Genomic DNA, 19,617 nt, shown 5'->3' on the forward strand with positions numbered 1-19,617 from the left:
TGGGAGGTGGAGGTTGCAGTGAGCTGAGATGGTGCCACAGCACTCCAGCCTGGGCAACAGAATCTGTATCTGTGTGTGTGTGTGTGTGTGTGTGTGTGTGTGTGTGTGTGTGTGTGTGTGTATGTATTTACTCTCAGGTGGAACTGGATTATAAAGGTCTCAATCCTCATTGCCTTCATGAGTAGCTGAGGAGGGGGGTCTTGCTGTCTGAGGTGTGGTAGAGACAAGTAAACCTGTGTGTAAGTGGACCCTCTTGGTTCAAGTTTGATATTCAAGAGTCAGCTGTTCAGGGGAAGGCATATCAATAGTTGCAATTACTGCATAACAACAACCTCCAAAACTTATTATATTGTAATAAATTACATATTGTATGCCTCCTTTAGGGAAAAAACCATAAACTTTTTCCCATCATTTTGGAATCTTTTACTTGAATTATAGTTGGACAATTGAGATTTCCAGATAAATACATAGTGAACTCACTCAGACAAAAATGTCAAGCTTGATTGGTAAAGGAACCTCAAGTGGTATGTATAAGGTGACCATTAAGTACACATGTGTTTACAAAAGTTGGGTATAATGTAACTAGACTGAGAGGTTTTGAGAAAAAAAGTTCATTGCTAATCCATGTATAGTTTTAAACTAGTGAGATTTCAGTTGACAGTATTAATCAGCAATTTTGGGAGAACTAAATGTTCATTTAACATTAAGATAATAAAAATAATGCCTTAATCATACTTAATTGAGGATATTCCCTTTTTATGCATAAGGATAGAAGTTAAGTAACTTTAACAAGGACACAGTGGATTTGTGTTGGAGCCAGCATTTGGATGGGCCTCCACTTTGCACTGCCTTGTAGATATTTCTGTCACACAACTAGTGGTTAAATAAGCATGTGCTTTAGGCTACAGCTTTCAGAATATGAAATATTTTAGAGACCCGAGTTAATCTACATTTAAACAACATTCAGATATTTTTTCCTTGTTCTCTCCCCTGCCCTGAAGAGTTTGTATTTATTAAAATGTTGTATAACACAGCCCCAATACAATGTGGCTTATATAGGTTTTTCTTTTAGGCTTAGACATAGACTCTGGGACTGATATGGGAGCTTCATGGTTCTCAGACTGGCTTTCATTATTTTTGTTGCAAGTTGGTTTATTATCAAGTGACTGCTGGGGCTCTATACGTCTTGTCCAGGTTCAAGGTACAAGATGGGCTGAAGGAGGCTAAAGGCTACTGGCATCCAACCTCTCCTGTAAAAAGAAGAACCTATGGTTTATGCTCACAGTGCCAAAAGTAGGGTAGTAAATAAAGGAGAGCTGGGTGTGAATACCAGGAGAGGTTAGGATGACAGCCACATTGGCCACATATATTGAAATAAGTTGATTTAGAGAAGGATTATTTGATCAAGGATATCCTGAAGCATAAGGCAAATGACTGCATTTCAGAAATAAGTGAACAGGGCTGAGAAAAGTAATTTTCTTTAAATACAGCCCAAAAGGATTAATTATGATTGGAGTCCTACTTTGCCCAAGGCTTTTTATTTCATTTTGCATGATAACCTTTCTCAGAACCATGCATGCACAAATGAGGTTGAGACAAAGCCTTAATAGTAAATGAAATCTCGTTAGAAATAAAAGCCATTATGTGTTATCTGGTTTCTGACCTGTTTAAGGGGTGCTCATTGTTACTCAACAGTGATTTACTTAAATCAGATAGTTATAAATTGTGATAGGGGTTTCTAATGGGATTTGCTTTTTCTGGTAGGTTTAGTGGCAACTTACAAGCTTGCCATAAACGTTTCCTGGGTTTTATCTTTTTTAAAAGTGTTATTCCACCTTTCTGAGTCTGGCTACCCCACAGAATTCTTTTATCGCTTTTACTCTTGGATTACGTTGTCTGTAATGAAACCTACCCTCTCTGAAGCCTGAGTTCCTCTTCTAAGGTAACACCACCAGCACCTTTTTTCTTTCTTCTCATATTTTTTGGGAGAATTGTCTGCAAACTGCTATATGTCCTCTATCACCTAAGAAAGGTATTTGCCCATTACTGGATATTTTTTTTTTCTTACAGAGATAATAGTGATCAAATTGAACAGCCTATGACCTCAGGCTGTGTGTTCTGTGGCAATGGAAAAATGACAGCAAAAGAGGGAAATATCCTTGGAATCTAGTTCCTTAAGTGGAGGTATTTGCCCAAGTGACTGTCAATTAGATATTTGAGTTGCAAACAACGGGTGCATTTACCTGGTTTCAGAGTAGAAACAGACTTAGGAAAGGTGATAGGTGTTCTTGGGCTCTTAAGAGGAGACAGAGGATTGCTGTTCAGCCAGAGCAATGCTTCCACTGTTAGTTACTGGGGTATCTTGTCACCCCAAAGACCCAGAGCCAGAATATCAACACTTGAGTGATTGCAGTTTTGTGACAATGTAATACTGGGTCTCTCAGCCTCCTTCATTGGATTACCTTCCTCTCTGCTCCACTTCATCCAGTTCCATATTTTCGTTTGTCATTTCAAAGCTAATTACCATAAGTTTACAAATCAGACTCCCTGGTTACTTGTTAATAATAATAAGATAGCCTGCTTGCCCGTTTTGAATAGTAACAATGCATTTCCAGACAAAACATTAGTCATTTCCCCTCATAAGTGCTGTCAATCAGCTCTCTTAGGTACAATGGTGAAAACACTCATCCAGGATCTTAGATACTTAGGGAAGTAGACGTGCTTTGGGAGGCCGAGGCGGGTGGATCACAAGGTTAGGAGATCAAGACCATCCTGGCTAACATGGTGAAACCCCGTTTTGTAATTTTTGTAAAAATACAAAAAATTAGCTGGGTGTAGTGGTGGGTGCCTGTAGTCCTAGCTACTCGGGAGGCTGAGGCCGGAGAATGGCGTGAACCCGGGAGGCGGAGCTTGCAGTGAGCCAAGATGATACCACTGCACTCCAGCCTGGGCGACAGAGCGAGACTGCGTCTCAAAAAGAATAGATGTGAAAATCTGGTAACTACGCATCAGAGTTTGAAGTGATTAGAAAGGAATTAACTCAGCCAGAGGAAATCTAAGAGGTAGGATTTGAATTGGGCTTTGAAGAATGAAAGGTTACAGAGGATTTGGGAAAGTAAATTGGAGGCAGTGAGGACAAGTAGATATATGCATGGCACTCACTCAAGGTTGAGCCGAAAGAGAGTCAAAATAAAGCAAGCAGGACCCATTCTGTGGAGGACTTGCCATGCAAGGGTAAGGAATTGGAATGTTATATACAATGGGAGGTGAATAGAAGTTTTCTCTCATATTTTAGGAGTAAAACCTGAAGACCGTGTGTATGAGAGTATGGATCAGGTGGTTGGGCCACCCAAAAGCTTAGATGAGAAATGAGAACTGAATTAGGCTGCTGGCAGAACAGAAAGGATGGAGACAGCTGATGGACGGTGCTTGGATCCACAAGTAGGTTGTACTACGGTTAAAAAAAAAAAAACAGCACTAAGAACTGCTGTTACACAGATTGATCACTAGGAGGCATCCGTTCATCAACTAGTGAGGCGAAAAGGAAGGCAGCTCTGGACACCCACTTACGAAGTCTGGATAGTTCCATATTTAACCTTTTCAACTCAAGGATTTTTGGAAACTAGATTATTTCTTCTGAATAGTACTTAAAAGATTAAATAAGGCCAAGAAGTCTAAACTGCACTCTGAATGTGGGACTATTTGATGATTTATTTTGAGACAGAGTCTCGCTCTGTTGCCCAGGCTGGAGTGCAGTGGCACGATCTCGGCTCACTGTAACCTTCACCTCCCTGTTTTAAGCAATTCCCCTGCATCAGCCTCCAGAGTAGCTGGGATTACAGGCGCATTTTTTTGCATTTTTAGTAGAGACGGGGTTTCACTATGTTGGCCAGACTTGAACTCCTGACCTCAGGCAATCTGCCTGCCTCAGCCTCCCAAAGTGCTGGGATTGCAGGCGTCAGCCACCATGCCCAGCCTTGGTTATCTTTTATACACTGATGAGGGCAATGTGACATGTTCATAATTTACTGGGTTTTAACTATTTTTTGGAAGATGTTTGACTTTTGGACTATCCAAATCTTTAATAATGATCATTGTCAGGAGTTTTTTACTGTATATTGCAAATTAGTTTACATATCAGAATTTTGTAATCATTATGAATTAAACACTTAATAACTTTCCAAGTTCTGTTACATGTCTTTAAGCTAGTATTGATTAATGGACTTTGAATCAAGTGTTTGACTATGTAACTGCCAAGTAAGAAACTTATCAACTCAGTTCCATTACTGTGTTTCTTGTGCTTCTAAATACTTACTAGAAAACAGTAGGATGCTAGTTTATATAAACACCTCTCACAATATTAAATTGCATGTTGCTTGGGAAAAGGTTTGTGGGATTTATTTTAGGTGATGTCTGGACTATGAAAGCATTTAAGATTCAGAGAGGCCTAGCATGTAGTTATCCATTTAAAAATTATAGCAGAGATATATTTGTAGGGCACATTTCGAGTCCTTACATTTCAAATTTTAGGATGCATCATGAAAAATCCGTCAGAAGCATTTGAAAAAATTGATATTCTTTTAATGATGGGTATGGACTTCTGACTCAAGTCAAGATTTCTACCTATGTTGAGCATCTACTTTGTATCAGTACTTTTTCTAGGTGATTGGGACACATCAGAAATAATGGTCCTTGCCCTCTTGAATAGCTTGCATACTATTCTAGTAGGAAGGGGAACAGAAATAAGCAATAGGTACAATAAATTATTGGGTAGCATGTTAGAATATATGCTATGGGAAAAATTAAGGGGAATTGGGTGGCTACCATTTGAGAGTGATCAGGATAGGCCTCTTGAGCCAAGACTTGAAGAAAGTGATGACCCTGGGTGCTATGCTGAAAATAGATAATAAGGATAGAATCAGGGAGACAAGTTAGGAGGCCATTGTAGTAATCCAGCGGGGGGATATGATGGTGATTTGGATCAGGGTGGTAATTAAGGAAGTGGACAGAATCCAGAGGTAGTTGAAGGCATAACCAATGGGATTTCCTGACTAAATGTGTAGATTGAATATTGGGAGAGAAAAAAATCAGAAGGCAGGCATGCTTCTATGCCCTTGAAGGCCTGGGGCAAGAGTACAATGGAGATACCATATGTTTAAATATTTGAAAGTTCTTTTTAATGAAAATATGCCCAATGTGCCTGTCTTGACAAACTTTCATTAGAACTGGGAAGCCAGGTTTGTATTTATGCCAGAACATAACTTGGGGACAGAGCTGACCCTCAGCCCATGTCCCACCTTCATTTCCTTCCTACCCCGGCTCTGAACTGTATGGCAAGGGGCCTCCTGCATATTTACTTGGATGCCATAACAAGTATATTCAAACCATCCCATCCCCCTAACACATCAGTGCATGCAATGATGATGTAATGCATTTCCTGGAACAGCCGGGGCTATTCTGGGCAGGGTATTTGGGGTCCTGAGTACCTAGAATGTAGTGCAGAATGAGTATGCCCTCTAGATGACATGTCATTTTGACTCTAAAGCACTCAATCCTAAAGCTCAGGGCCTTGGTAAGGGCCTTTCCTGGCCTGATGTAAGGGCAGTACTGATTTAGGGTTTTTAGTTTGAGCATCTGTACAGAGGATTGCTGTCAACTGAGAAAGGGGGCTGCAGGTAGAATAGGTTAGGGTGAGGAAGATAGTTTGGGAGCTCATTCACATGTTTTATCTTAGATTACACAAGCAGTACTGCAGAGAAGTGTAAATGGAGAATTTTCAACTTACAGTAGCACTCACTGGCCTAGAATATATAAAAACCGAGGGCTGTTTTTCACTATAGTTAATTCTAACCTGTAAACTGGAGCAGTTCCATGTTGGAATTTGTTATAACCTATTGTGTATGAATTTTAGACTCCTCTGACCTATCCAGAATGGTGTTTTCCAGGCTTTTTTTTTTTTCCTATGACCTAAAATCCCCTCAGACTTAAGCCTCTAGTGAACTACTCAGTAAATGGCTTTACTAGTAAGTGTTCCCTTGCCTGGTATGTTTATTATTTTTTAACTTCAGTGGTTTATTCTTCAGCAGTAAGCAGTTGGATATAAGTTGGGGGTATAAATTTGGGACTCTGGCATATGGATGTTATTAAAAGTGATGAGACTGGATATCAACAAGGGAATGAGTATAGATAGGAGAGCCAAAGACTAAGACTTGGGGCATTCCAACATTAAAAGGTTGGAGAGAAGAGAAAGAACCTCGTAGAGGAGACACCAGAGATGTAAAGGAAAACTGAGTGATGTCCTTGAAGCCAAGTGATAAACTATCCAAGAGAAGAAAATGAACTGTCCAATGTTGCTGATAGACAACTTGATATTGCCAACTGTAAAATGTACTTTGAAATTAGCCGTTTCGAATTTGTTTACCAAAGCAATGATTTTGTTGGCTAGTTTTCTAAACTTCAGTAACTTTTAAGTGACTTGTAGGTTTTCATTGCATATACAGCTGAATTTTTTTTTTTTTTTTTTTTAAACAGGGTCTTGCTGTCGCCCAGGCTTGTTATAGTGGTGCGATCCTAGTTCCTGCAACCTTGAACTTCTGGGCTCAAACAGTCCTCCACCTTAGCCTCCCAAGTAGCTGGGACTACAGGCGCATGCCACCACACCTGGCTAATTTTTGTTTACTTTTGTAGAGGGAGGCCTTGCCATGTAGCCCAGGTTGGTTTCAAACTCCTAGGCTCAAGGAGTCCTCTTGCCTCAGCCTCCTAGAGTGTGTATTACAGGTATGTGCCACCATGCCTGGCCCAAAGCTTTTTTTTTTTTTTTTTCCCTGTAATGCATTTTCTGTGAATTTATTGTCTTAAAAATTTGGCAAATATGGCCATTTTGACATATTTGCCAAATATTAGCATATGGCAACTATGCTCTTAATTTGTTAAGTCACCAACTGTTGGTGATGACTGTTGAAATAACAAGAGCACAGTTGTCACCAATCTCCAGGATCCTTACACTACTGTTATTTTCAATAATGTCCCATAGTCAGACGTTGTAGACTTAACCTCTGAGCTGCTCACAAAATTACTAAATCATTGTGAGATATGTAACTGGAAATTCTGGGCTTTAAAGTCTCCAGTTATAATTAAATGGGTGATTTTGAAAATTGTGGAGGCTGTTCAGACATTTTCAAATGAGACTAGAACGCATTTGTTTCAGACCAATAAACTGCAGGAGGTTAGATAACACCAAATACATTTGGGTTTCTCCTTAGAAAATGACTTGGGCCTCCAGATTACATTCTCATTTTTTTTTTTACCCTATCAAGTTTGTTTTTCCATATGAAATGTCTTTTCCAACTACACCTGCCCTTGGAGACTGTGAATAACAGACTTAAAGGAAGAAAGGAAGTATCCTTTCCAGATGAGCTGAAGAATGTCATCCTCTTAAAAGAATGAACAGCTGGTCATGTAGAAATTCTCTGGAATGCTCACTTGTCCTACAAAGGCAGGGGGCAGAAAACATGTTTGTAGTTTTTTTGTTGTTGGTATACATAATTGTAAATCTTTGAGACATTAATTTTACTAGAAGTCCACATAATTTTAATAATTGCCTTTCTCCTGAAAAGATGGCTAATCAGTTAATGTGAAGGCTAGAAAGCTGGCCAAGCATAATTTAGTGGGACTCAGGATTGCTGGCTGGATTGTCCCGTTTGATCAGACCATGTTTCTTAGATGAAGATTCAGGACGCCCTCGTGTATAAAAGTTATCCTTTGTTCTGATTACGTTGGTATTAAGTTCGAATTTCTTACCATGACACACAAAGGATTCGACTCTTGCTTATTTAGCTGTCTAAGCTCCTCTCACTTTCTCTTCCCCTCTTGAATTTTTTGCTCTTGCCACACAACTAGCAGATGAGCTAATCTATCTGTTCCAATGTGGGCACGGTAGCAGCCCTTCCTCTTACCTTGGCCCATTATGACTTGTCCAGCCCTGGTTTAATTCTTCGTATCCTCGTGAGGGTCCGCACGTCGTTGGGGCTGTTTACTAAACGGATGAATTTCCCTACCGGGAGGCTAGGTCTCCGTTATGCTTTAATTCCCAGGAAGCGGCTTCTATAGGCATTGTTTAAATGTAAGGACTAGGAGGGAGCTGGGGGTATTGCATTCCCCATGTCACAGATAAATGAGATTCCAAAACCAACATCTGGCTAGGCGCTTGGAAAGAGGGACCCGCGAGGTCGACCAGGCGTTTAGAACCTTGCCTTGCAGTGTGGGATCTCAGTACCGGATATTACCCCGGTTTGTAGAGAGTTACTGTTTAAGAGACGATGCGCACCGTAAGGAAGGGTCAAGAAGAAAGCCGAAGACAGGTTAGCGCCTGCGGTCGGGGTAGAGAAAAGGCAGGCGAAATGCGACCTGACGTGGGTCCGCCTTTCTCCACCCGTGGCAAACCCGACAGTCGCACCATTGCTTTAACAATCGCCCTCTTTCCAAGAAGAGCTACTTAGTGACCGTGAGCGAATATGCCTGGGAAGACACGATGTCCTCTGTGCGCTCACTTGTTTACCTAGGCGTCCGGGGGAGGCATACTCGCCGGACTCGCGAGCCTCGGCCCCGGCCTCCCGGCTCAACCAGGCCACCACGCTGGTTCTGCGGGCTGTCGGACCCAAGAGCGAATCCCCAGGGCTAATTCCCAAGAACGGAGAGACAGCACTGCCTGGAAGCTGCCCCCGCCTCTGCGCCCCCGTCCTCACTTTCTGAGGCTGTTAGCAGAGAGCCCCGCGGGCCGGGGAGAGGCGGGACGCGGGGGATGGCTTCGCAGCGCCCTGTGAGCGTCGGCATTAGTCGCCAGGCAGCCAGGGCTCCTTGGGCGATCGCCCTGGGTGGAGGAGAGGAGTTTCCGGGGCTCGGGTCCCGGTCGCCTTCCAGGGGAACAAGCGCGGCAGCAAGTGGGCGGTGAGAGGCGGGGCGAGGGACGCGGGGGGCGTGGACGCAGCCGGCTTTGGAAAGGCCCCAAGTTAATGAGGCGTGCGCCGGCTGCCGAGCGCCTTTCCGAGCTGGGCTTTCCCCCGTGGTGCGGGCGCCAGGAGCCGCCTTTTCCGCTGGGTGTCACTCGGGGGTGGGGAAGATGGCCCATTCAAAAGCGCCGCGAGGGGGCCCGGCCAGTGCCCTTCAGTGAGCGCTCGCAAGAGGACGGCAGAGGCCCGGCAGCTCGCGGCTCCGGGACCTTGTGGCGCATCAGGACGCGGCTGTCCCTCTGCCGGGACCTACAGCCGCCGCCGCCGCTCTGCCTCCTGCGTGTTAGCCTCCTCTGCGCGCTCCGGGCAGGCGGCCGTGGGAGCCGCTGGGGCGAGGACGGCGCGCGGCTGCTGCTGCTGCCCCCGGCCCGCGCGGCTGGAAACGGAGAGGCCGAGCCAAGCGGCGGCCCCTCTTATGCTGGGAGGATGTTGGAGAGCAGCGGCTGCAAAGCGCTGAAGGAGGGCGTGCTGGAGAAGCGCAGCGACGGGTTGTTGCAGCTCTGGAAGAAAAAGTGCTGCATCCTCACCGAGGAGGGGCTGCTGCTCATCCCCCCCAAGCAGCTGCAACACCAGCAGCAGCAGCAGCAGCAGCAGCAGCAGCAGCAGCAGCAGCAGCAGCAGCAGCAACAACAACAACAACAGCCCGGGCAGGGGCCGGCCGAGCCGTCCCTACCCAGTGCCCCTGCTGTCGCCAGCCTAGAGCCGCCGGTCAAGCTCAAGGAACTGCACTTCTCCAACATGAAGACCGTGGACTGTGTAGAGCGCAAGGGCAAGTACATGTACTTCACTGTGGTGATGGCAGAGGGCAAGGAAATCGACTTTCGGTGCCCGCAAGACCAGGGCTGGAACGCCGAGATCACGCTGCAGATGGTGCAGTACAAGAATCGTCAGGCCATCCTGGCGGTCAAGTCCACGCGGCAGAAGCAGCAGCACCTGGTCCAGCAGCAGCCCCCCTCGCAGCCGCAGCCGCAGCCGCAGCTCCAGCCCCAACCCCAACCCCAACCCCAACCCCAGCCTCAGCCTCAGCCGCAACCCCAGCCCCAATCACAACCCCAGCCTCAGCCCCAACCCAAGCCTCAGCCCCAGCAGCTCCACCCGTATCCGCATCCACATCCACATCCACATCCACACTCTCATCCGCACTCGCACCCACACTCTCACCCGCACCCTCACCCTCACCAAATACCGCACCCGCACCCACAGCCGCACTCGCAGCCGCACGGACACCGGCTTCTCCGCAGCACCTCCAACTCTGCCTGAAGGGGGCAGCTCCCGGGCCAGACAAGGTAAGGTCCCGGCACTCGCGCTCCGGAGGAGTGGGTCTCGGGAGTGTGTTGGAAGGCGTAGGAAGCTTGCTCACAGGTTCGGCTCCTGTATGGAGAAATCAGAACTCATTCCGAGTTTCTGGGGCGATGGAAGGAACAGAAACAAACTGGAGCCAGGAGGGCCTGGGCAGAGAGGGAAGGCTGGGGAGACCTGGGCCAGGCAGGGGGCCTCGCAGACCGCGCCCGCGCCCATCACGACCGTCCTTGTCCGGTGGTGCGCCCCCCAGCCCTACTTGACTGTGTGTTTGGGCACTTGAGGGAAACACCGCGGTGCCTTTCTGAGCCCGCTTTGTCAGCCGGACTGGCCCGAACAGAACTGGTCTGGGAGGGTTCCTAACCACCTACTTCACTCGGTGTCATTTCTTTCCAGGTTTTGAGGACTTGAAGAAGTGGGACGAGCACATTTCTATTGTCTTCACTTGGATCAAAAGCAAAACAGTCTCTCCGCCCCGCACCAGATCAAGTAGTTTGGACATCACCCTACTGAAAACTTGTGATTCGTCTTAGTTTTCTGCATACTTTTCATCACGATGCAGGAAACGATTTTGAGTCAAGAAGACTGTTATTTATGAACCTTTGAAAGGATCGTCTAGTATGGTGAATTTTCTAGGAGCGATGATGTACTGTAATTTTATTTTAATGTATTTTGATTTATGATTATTTATTAGTTTTTTTTTTAATGCTTGTTCTAAGACATTTCTGAATGTAGGCCATTTTCCAAAAAGGAAACTTTATTTTCAAAAACCTATTCCATAGTAAGTCCTAGTGTTGGAAAATAAAAAAGGGCGGTGGAGGGGAAAACATTAAGAATCTAGTCATTATTCCTGGAGTACTTTCAGAAGGTATGACACTTTCATTGTTATGCCAGGTGGTTGAAATTAAAACTCCGATACTACTTTTTTTGAGGATTTTTGGTTTTGTTTTTGCTTAGGCATATAGTTTGTCTAGAAATTTAAAAAAGCTAAAAGTTCAAAATGGTGTAATTATGAATATCTAATGCTCAAGATAGTTTCTAAAAGGAAATCAGTAGTAGGGATACCTGATTTCAAAATATTTAAAACATAACCTAACTGATGATGGTAGGATGATTGTATCTTGAATATGTGGTAGGGCCACATCTACTGTAGGAAAACCTTTTATCATCTGTGTGTAAAGGGCTTAACAAGGAGAAGAGGCCTTTTGACTGATTTATGAGTATAAATGCATTTGCTGTTTCATTTCAAAAATGTTGTGGAGGAAAAGAGTATATTTAACTTGTGTAAGAGAGTATTTGTGCTCCTGTCCAGGCTGCAGGACCTTTCTCCGAGAGCTTTGCACACTTGAACCACATTTTCTGATCCCTTTACTTTGTTTTAGAAGCACACTGAAAAATCTCGTTGTTTAAAGTACAATTTGTAAATATTTCAAAGGTCTAGGCGTCATCACTTTTTGTTTTCATACTGAAAATGATGTTGATCAGAGAAACCAACTGTTTTGCTTTTCATTGCTCTGTGAGAAATTTGAGGATTTAGGATTCTGTTTTGTTTTTAGGTTAGCTAAACTCAGAAATTGAAAAGGAAAAGATTGGATAAACACAGGATTTTCAGTAAGAAAACAACCCCAGTCTTGTCTTAGAAGGCACTTGTTGAGGAGTCGGGGGGGGGGGGGGGGGGGGGGGGGGGGGGGGGTGGAAAGAGGATGTGCTTTTAAAGGTAGAACAAACCTTCTTCTGTGTTAAATCAAAAGGATGTTCAAAATCCACCAGGGCAGATGCTACTTAAGTTTAAATGGAGCCATAGATGATACAAAGTCCTCTTGGGGCTGAAAATCACTTCCTATCTGCATGGCTTTACTAACTAGTTTCTGTTTTCCATTATCTTTTTCACAGAAAGTCTTGGTCAGTATTTTTCCAGCATTTAAATTGAAACGGTCAGTATCAGACCACTGCTAAGTTATATAGTCAAGAAATAAAAATAGAATTACATGCTACAGATGTCTTTATTCTCCTTCCATCTAGAAAGGAGTTCCAAGGTCAAAGTACTTTTTAGTGCAATAGTTAAATGACATTTTGAGATCATAACTCTTACCCAAAAAGTTGCAGGGAAAATTAAAATAGTTTTCCCCTATTAAGCAAATGGCAAACAAAACTTAAGTGGACCCCCACTTCCAGTGGTTATTTAGGTTGCAGTTGTGAAAATATGCTGCCAACATTTAAAAACTTGTTTCATATGTATATATGTATATACATATATGAATATGCATGTACGTATACATATATGAGAACAGGCATGTACACACATATGCACATATGTTAATATGTATATATGTATATGTGTGTATATATGTATATGAAATGAGAGCCAGATCTAAAGATTTCTTAAATCAAGTTTGGTTCAGCTTCCTTAGAAGTACGACTGTACTTTTTGAGGAATGCCTCATAGTACTATACTTTTAATGCATGCAAATCATAATAACTCCAAATGAACCACAATTTTTTTCCCAATGGAGGATTTTTCTTTTAAATTCTTGTACTAAAAATAAAAAAATCCGTACCAAATACTTTACAAATTAAGATTGATGTAGCTTTCAAAAAAGGCATTTGTATGTTGTTAGCTTACATATGGGGCTAGGTAATTTCGTTGCTTAAAAAAGTATGCCCAGGCTCCCTCTTGGTGGCTGGATTTCCTTTTTTTCCCCCTGTGGTGGCCATGGTTCTTAATAGGGCCACCAGAATCATGGTTTCTTTTCTTTTTCTCTTTTTTTTTTTTTTTGAGATGGAGTCTCACTCTGTCGCGCAGGCTAGAGTGCAGTGACACGATCTCGGCTCACTGCAACCTCCGCCTCCTGGGTTCAAGCAATTCTCCTGTCTCAGCCTTCTGAATAGCTGGGACTACAGGTGCATGCCACTACGTCCGGCTAATTTTTATATTTTTAGTAGAGATGGGGTTTCACCATATTGGTCAGGCTGGTCTCGAACTCCTGACCTCAGGTGATCCACCTGCCTTGGCCTCCCAAAGTGCTAGGATTACAGGCGTGAGCCACCATGCCTGGCCCCAGAATAACGGTTTCTTGACTTTCCATAGCCCTTGTTCCTTAGTCTGCTGTGATATTTATGTTGACCTTTATCACTTTCTATTCTGAACCCCTCTTAGCATTTAATGTGAAATCTAAGAAATCAGAGAGAAGTAGAATGGCTTTTATTGTTTTGACACCTTTGAAATTATTATTAATAATTTTTCCAGAGCAAAAAAGCAAACATGCTCAATAAGACTAACCAAAACAAAATATAAATGTACATCATTTAATGTCTCAGTGGCTCTATCTACCTGTAAGAAAATGATACAAACCACCTAAGGTATTTTGAAGCCTGACAAATCAACTTCATGGAAAAAGGTAAAAAATGCATTTTTCAACCCAAGGAAAAGATGACCGAAAGGGCAGATCCAATAGAAGACCCACTCTTAAATAAACATAAAATGTAAAAAGTTGGAAAATTAGGAGCAATGTTCCATCTGGAAACTGAACTTTTTATCCTTGAACTTGTGTTGGCACCAAGCCTCATATACAGTGAGCTCAATAACTGTCTGTTGGGACAAAGGAAGGAAGGACAAAATGTGTAACTCCCCAGCATCTGGGAGATGCTGTCTCTTGCCTCGCTGAGTGTTCCTTTTATTTGCTCTCATGTCGTTCCCTGAGAACAACGAATTCTGGAACAGGCTAAACATCATGACGAAATTTCTTAAACAGACTTTCTTAGTGGAAATCCATTTAGATCTATCTGTGTATGCTCTATGGGGAGTGCTGGCGTCGGAGAGTAAACGTCTATAAGGGGCCCTTTTAAAATGAACATTTTCCTCATTGAGCAAGCTGGGATTCTCTAATCATGTAGAAATCAAACCATCTTTATAATTTCACTTCAAATGTTTATGGTTTTGTGTTTTTGTCTCCAATGACGGTAAAAATAAAAAACACACATTACTTAAAGTGAGTTTCCCTCACATGTAAACACTGTTAGGAAGTCTGGATTAAGTTGAAAGTCTTGTTTTAACTATTTTTTTCTCTCATATACCAAACACTCTGTATTTCTCTTAAAGAAGCTCTTTAAGAGAAAGCCCTAATTTTAAATCTGACAGTAAAGTTTGCTGCAAGTGTATGAGTTCAAACACATCCCTTATTTTCTGTCCCTAGGGGAAAAGTCACGTGGTTTTAGCTTGGCTCCTGTGTTAATATTATATTTAGTAGCAGGCTTAGAAGAGTGGTCTAAGACTTGAACCTGGAGCAATTTTATAGCACAGAATCCTATGAAGATAGGACTGTGAGCATTTGTTTTCTTTTTTTGTGTGTCAAACTAATTGGCTTTTGCTTTAGCAATAAAATGTCCTCAACAGAATAAATTTTAAATGTGAAAATTATAGATCTTGGTATTGAATCCATCAGTGATTCAAGAGATACACCTATTTGCCTAAAACAACGTAAGATGTATTAGTTATGGAATTATGTGTTGGATAGGTTCTTAAGACCTGTTTCCTCAATTCTTGACACAGTTTTCAAGGGTGGCTTTTTGACTTGCACGGTTGGGCAGATAATCCAGATTTACCTAAGATTGGGTAAAAAAGTGATCTGTGACTTTGCTGGCAGGGCATTTGCTAAATGGAGTACAGGATCTAACAGGGTTTTCTTAGAAAGGGCAATATTGTCCAATGAAGGAAGCAGAAAGACTCTGGATTAGAAGCATCTGCACAAAAGCTGATGAGACCTACTCTCCACTGCTCTGCAGCTGGTCAGCTGATGGCAGGCTGAGCAGTGGGGAAGCAGGTTTTAACAACAGGTAGTCCTTCCAGGTCACTGTATACTGAGAAGAAACATAAAACTATTTTCTGTTACATTCCGAGGTCAGCCTTCTTCTTAACGTTTTATAGTATACAAATGCCAGCTTCTGGAAAGCAAGTATCATCATGTACCAAATGCTTTATACACCATCACATTCGTGAATTTTTTAGCATGGTCAGAACTTGTGTAAATATGTCTCTTAGATGATTTTGGGGAGATGTGATTTATTTTTCATATTTTCAAAATGCATTCCATTTCAAATAAAGTATCTATTGAGACAACCGACCTGTGGACTTTTGAAGGCCTTGTTCAACTGGCACATGCACTGTGTGTTCTTGCAAAACAGAGATTCTGAATTACTTGGGCATTCTGGGGAAAAAAAGACCATTTTTGAGGTTGGGAATTCAATTTTTAAAAAATTCACTGGGAATTTGGAATATGAAAATTCACTCAGGTCTGTTGGTGAAAAAATTAGCTTTCAGAATGCTAATGAACCTTAGTGGAATTTTCCATAGTTTCCCGGAGGACCAGAAACAGTCCCTAGTGAATCAGCTCAATAGCAATTCCCTCTTGAGTCCCAGAGGTAGTCTAGTTCTCTTATGTCTCTTGGGAGGGTAAAGCTTTGTCTCTGAGTCATCCTTCAAACAGGTATTCATAAACCTTCCTATTTTGTGTTGAAAGCAGAAGACGGACTTGATTCTTTAAAGAAAAACAGCATAACTTTATTCTTACAATCTCCACTGGCATCTAAAGGCCTTTAAATCTCAAAAGACTTTAAATTAGGAAACTTGAAGTCTTTTTTTTTTTTTTTTTTTTTTTTTTTTTATCCCTTAGCATAGTCTTGCATTGACAGCTTTACTACTCTAGTTTTTTTGTTTGTTTGTTTGAAGAAAAAATGTGAGAAGACAAATCACTGTCATGCTAAGGGGACTTCAGGGACTCTGTGCGAAATAAATATATATAGTAGGTGGTAGCCAGGATTGGTAAGAGCCAGGATTTGAGAGTCATAGTACACAGGTTCAAGTCCCAGTTTCACAATTATTAGCTGTGTAGATCTTGAATTACTCAAACTCTTGGAAACTCAATTTCCTTTTCTGTAAAATGAAGTTTATAAAGCTACTTATTTTAGGGTAGTTGAGGAGATTTAATAAGTTAGGATACATAAAAGTACTTAGAGCAGTGCCTGGCATCACTGTGAAAGGAAGCTCCTTGCACTAGGGCAGATAAACAGGTGGGGAATCATTATAGCCATATGAATATATAATATATGGTATTCTGAAGCTAGGCATTGTATTTTCTGAGATCTCAGCACTTATTTATTTATTTATTTAAAACAGAGTCTTGCTTTGTTGCCCAGGCTGGAGTACAGTAGCGCCATCTTGGCTCACTGCAATCTCCACCTCCAGGGTTCAATTCTCCCACATCAGCCTCCTGAGTAGCTGGGATTACAGGCGTGTGCCACCACAGTGGCTAATTTTTGTATTTGTAGTAGAGATGGGGTTTCACCATGTCGCCCAATCTGGTCTTGAACTCCTGACCACAAGTGATCCAGCTGCCTTGGCATCCCAAAGTGCTGGGATTACAGGCGTGAGCACTGATGCCTGGCCTCAGCACTTCTTTTTCAATGGTAAGAACAGTATGGTTGACTACATCCTTGTATTCAACTTTGAAAAAAGAGAAAAATACATTATAGAAATACTATTTAAAATTTTGTTATTATTATTATTATTAATGTTTCTTTGGAAACAGAGTTTCTGTCTGTCGCCCAGCCTCTGAGATGCAGTGGCATAATCTCGACTCACTGCAACCTCCGCCTCCCGGGTTCAAGCTGTTCTCCTGCCTCAGCCTCCTGAGTAGTTGGGATTCCAAGCATGCACCACTATGCCTGGCTAATTTTTGTATTTTTAGTAGAGACGGGGTTTCACCATATTGGCCGGGCTGATCTTGAACTCCTGACCTCAGGTGATCCGCCTGCCTCAGCCTCCCAAAGTGCTGGTTTTACAAGTGTGAACCACCGCACCTGGCCAATTTTTATTATTATTTAGAGACATGATCTTGCTCTATTGCCCAGACTGGAGTTCAGTGGTGTGATCATAGCTCACTGCAGCCTGGAACTCCTGGGCTCAAGCATCCTCCCACCTCAACCTCCCAAAGTCCCAGGATTACAGGCATCAGCCACCATGCCTGCACACACTACCATTTTAATGATATTTTTCATATGCTTATTACTTTCCAGTCTTGGTCCACATGCTCATGTATTTTAAGTTACTTATAAATTAGTCTATCAAAAAAGTCACATATGTATCTGTGGTGCTCTGCCCAGATTGCCACTTCAGGACAGAGAGGGCATTCAGTCACCATATGTAGAAGTGTTGGTGACTATCATGTTCCCTGGGGACCCACTTTGTCCTAGAACATACCCCCTCCTTGGGGGTAGCCCACATCCAGGGATGGGTCTATGGGGAGTGAATGAAGGTCAGGCCAACTATAAAGGATCATCCCAGCTGCAGAGCTGCCTGTGGAATTGGCAGAGGCCTGTCACAACCAGTGTGCATTGTAGTCCAACTCTCACTCTGCTCAATTCTGTTTCCCTTGCTTCCTCACAGGTGAGGTTCCCAAAAACACTACTTGGGGTGGAAACACTCGCTCTCCCCCAACCTCCTGCCATCAAATCTCAGAGTCTCAGAACCTGCATCTCAGGGAATCCTGTCTATGACCATGTCTGTTTCTGTATGTGAATATATGTATGTTCCCACCACCAGGTTCTATAGGAAGGCTAGTGGTGTTGGGAGGGGAGTAAACAGCATAATGGTGAAGCATAGGCTTTAGGGTAGTGGCTCTCAACCTAGAGCAATTTTGTCCCCCAGAAGACATTTAGCAACGTTTGGAGTGATTTTTAGTTATCACAAGTGGTGAGCAGAGGCCAAGGATGCTGCTAAATATCCTACTATGCACAGGAGAGCCCCACCTACAACAAAGAATTACCCCGCCCAAAATGTCAACCATACCAAGGTTGAGAAACCCTGCTTTGGAATCAGATAGTCTCATTCTTATTAGCTGAGTTGCTTTGGGCAAGTAATTTAATTTATTTTAGCCTCCGTTTTCAGCGTGTGTAATGCAGAAAATGATAGTACCTGTCTCATGGAGTTGTGAAACCGAAATTAGTTAGTTCACATAAAGGACTGTGGCCGTTCCTGTCGCAAAGTAAGCATTCAATAAGTGGTAGCTATCATCCTTATTATTATTGTTTAAAGTCATAATGTTAATGACAGCATAATATGCCATTTAGTTGGTGTATTATTTCACTTATTTGCCTATTGCCATCTGGTGATTTTCTGTTGTTATGCTGTTAACAATACAGCTGCAATAAACATCATCATGCATACATTATATTGAATAAAAAGCATGAACTGGGATTCTAGTTCTGACTCTTAGTCTTCTGACATTAGCAGCTCATTAAATCTCTTATGAGCCTTAGTCTGCTCATTTGTAAGTGGGAATAATAGCCCTGCCTGAGAGAAGCTATTATGAAGATACTATGAAGTGGCAGAAAAATCTGCATGAGTTCAAGTCCCAGAGGCACCACTTAGCCACTTTACTTACAGTAAAGCATCATGAAAAATGCAAACATTATTATCTGGATTCCATTTTAAGAGGAATTAGATATTATATATTCATATACATATGTATATTTCAATCCAAATAATCTGGTTTTAAGAAATAGGATGGGCTGGGCATGGTGGCTCATGACTGTAATCCCAGCACTTTGGGAGGCCAAGGCAAGAGGATCATTTGAGGCCAGGAGTTCAAGACCAGCCTGGGCAGCATAGCAAGAACCCCATCTCTAATTTTCTTTTTTAAGATTCTGACAAAGAGTTATTAAAAAATGCAAACCATTAAAAAAAGAGATAAAAATTTTAAAAAGAAAAGGAAACAGTATGTTACTGTAACTAAAAAAAATAGTATCAAGTAATTCCTAGTTTTTTATAGAATTTGACCCAAATTTATATTTATGGTAAAGTGGAAGGAATCATGTCAACTTATTGACAGAGGAAAACGTGACTAATGAACTCACTGACCATATGAATCTATTCAGCAAAATATTCTTACTTGCTTTTCTCTCAAAGACCTGGTGGGAAGCCCTCACCAGCTACATAGAAAGGCCATAATCAGATGTCATGGTGCGAGTGTTCCAGAGCTCTAGCCTTACTTGCCTACAAAGTAAGTCTGTTTATCAAAGATGGCAGCAGTGGGGGCCAGAACACTGGAAATTTAGATGATATGGGATAGACTGTTGCTGTGAGCAAATCTAAGTGGTTTGAGGATTGTTCAGATTCTGATTTTATCTTGAAGGATCTGAGGATAAAGAGGTCCACTTTGTTACTCCTAGACACAGAGTCAGCATTAGCTGCTTCGGAGATACAGTCGATGTGAGAATGGCTTGCTTTTTGCCAGAGCATTCACCTGAAGTATTT

At 42.5% G+C, this 19,617-nt stretch overlaps 1 protein-coding gene across 1 annotated transcript; it reads left to right on the forward strand.

Annotated features, from left to right (window-relative positions):
• The first annotated feature begins 8,982 nt into the window (after positions 1–8,982).
• PHLDA1 (pleckstrin homology like domain family A member 1) lies at positions 8,983–15,427 on the forward strand. Its single transcript, XM_030939669.1, has 2 exons — positions 8,983–10,294; positions 10,704–15,427. Exon 1 carries the CDS (start codon positions 9,012–9,014, stop codon positions 10,266–10,268), a length of 1,257 nt encoding a protein of 418 aa, XP_030795529.1. The 5' UTR covers positions 8,983–9,011; the 3' UTR covers positions 10,269–10,294; positions 10,704–15,427.
• The last annotated feature ends 4,190 nt before the right edge of the window (positions 15,428–19,617 follow it).

Source organism: Rhinopithecus roxellana, chromosome 10, assembly GCF_007565055.1.
Source record: "Rhinopithecus roxellana isolate Shanxi Qingling chromosome 10, ASM756505v1, whole genome shotgun sequence".
Classification (NCBI taxonomy): Eukaryota; Metazoa; Chordata; class Mammalia; order Primates; family Cercopithecidae; genus Rhinopithecus; species Rhinopithecus roxellana.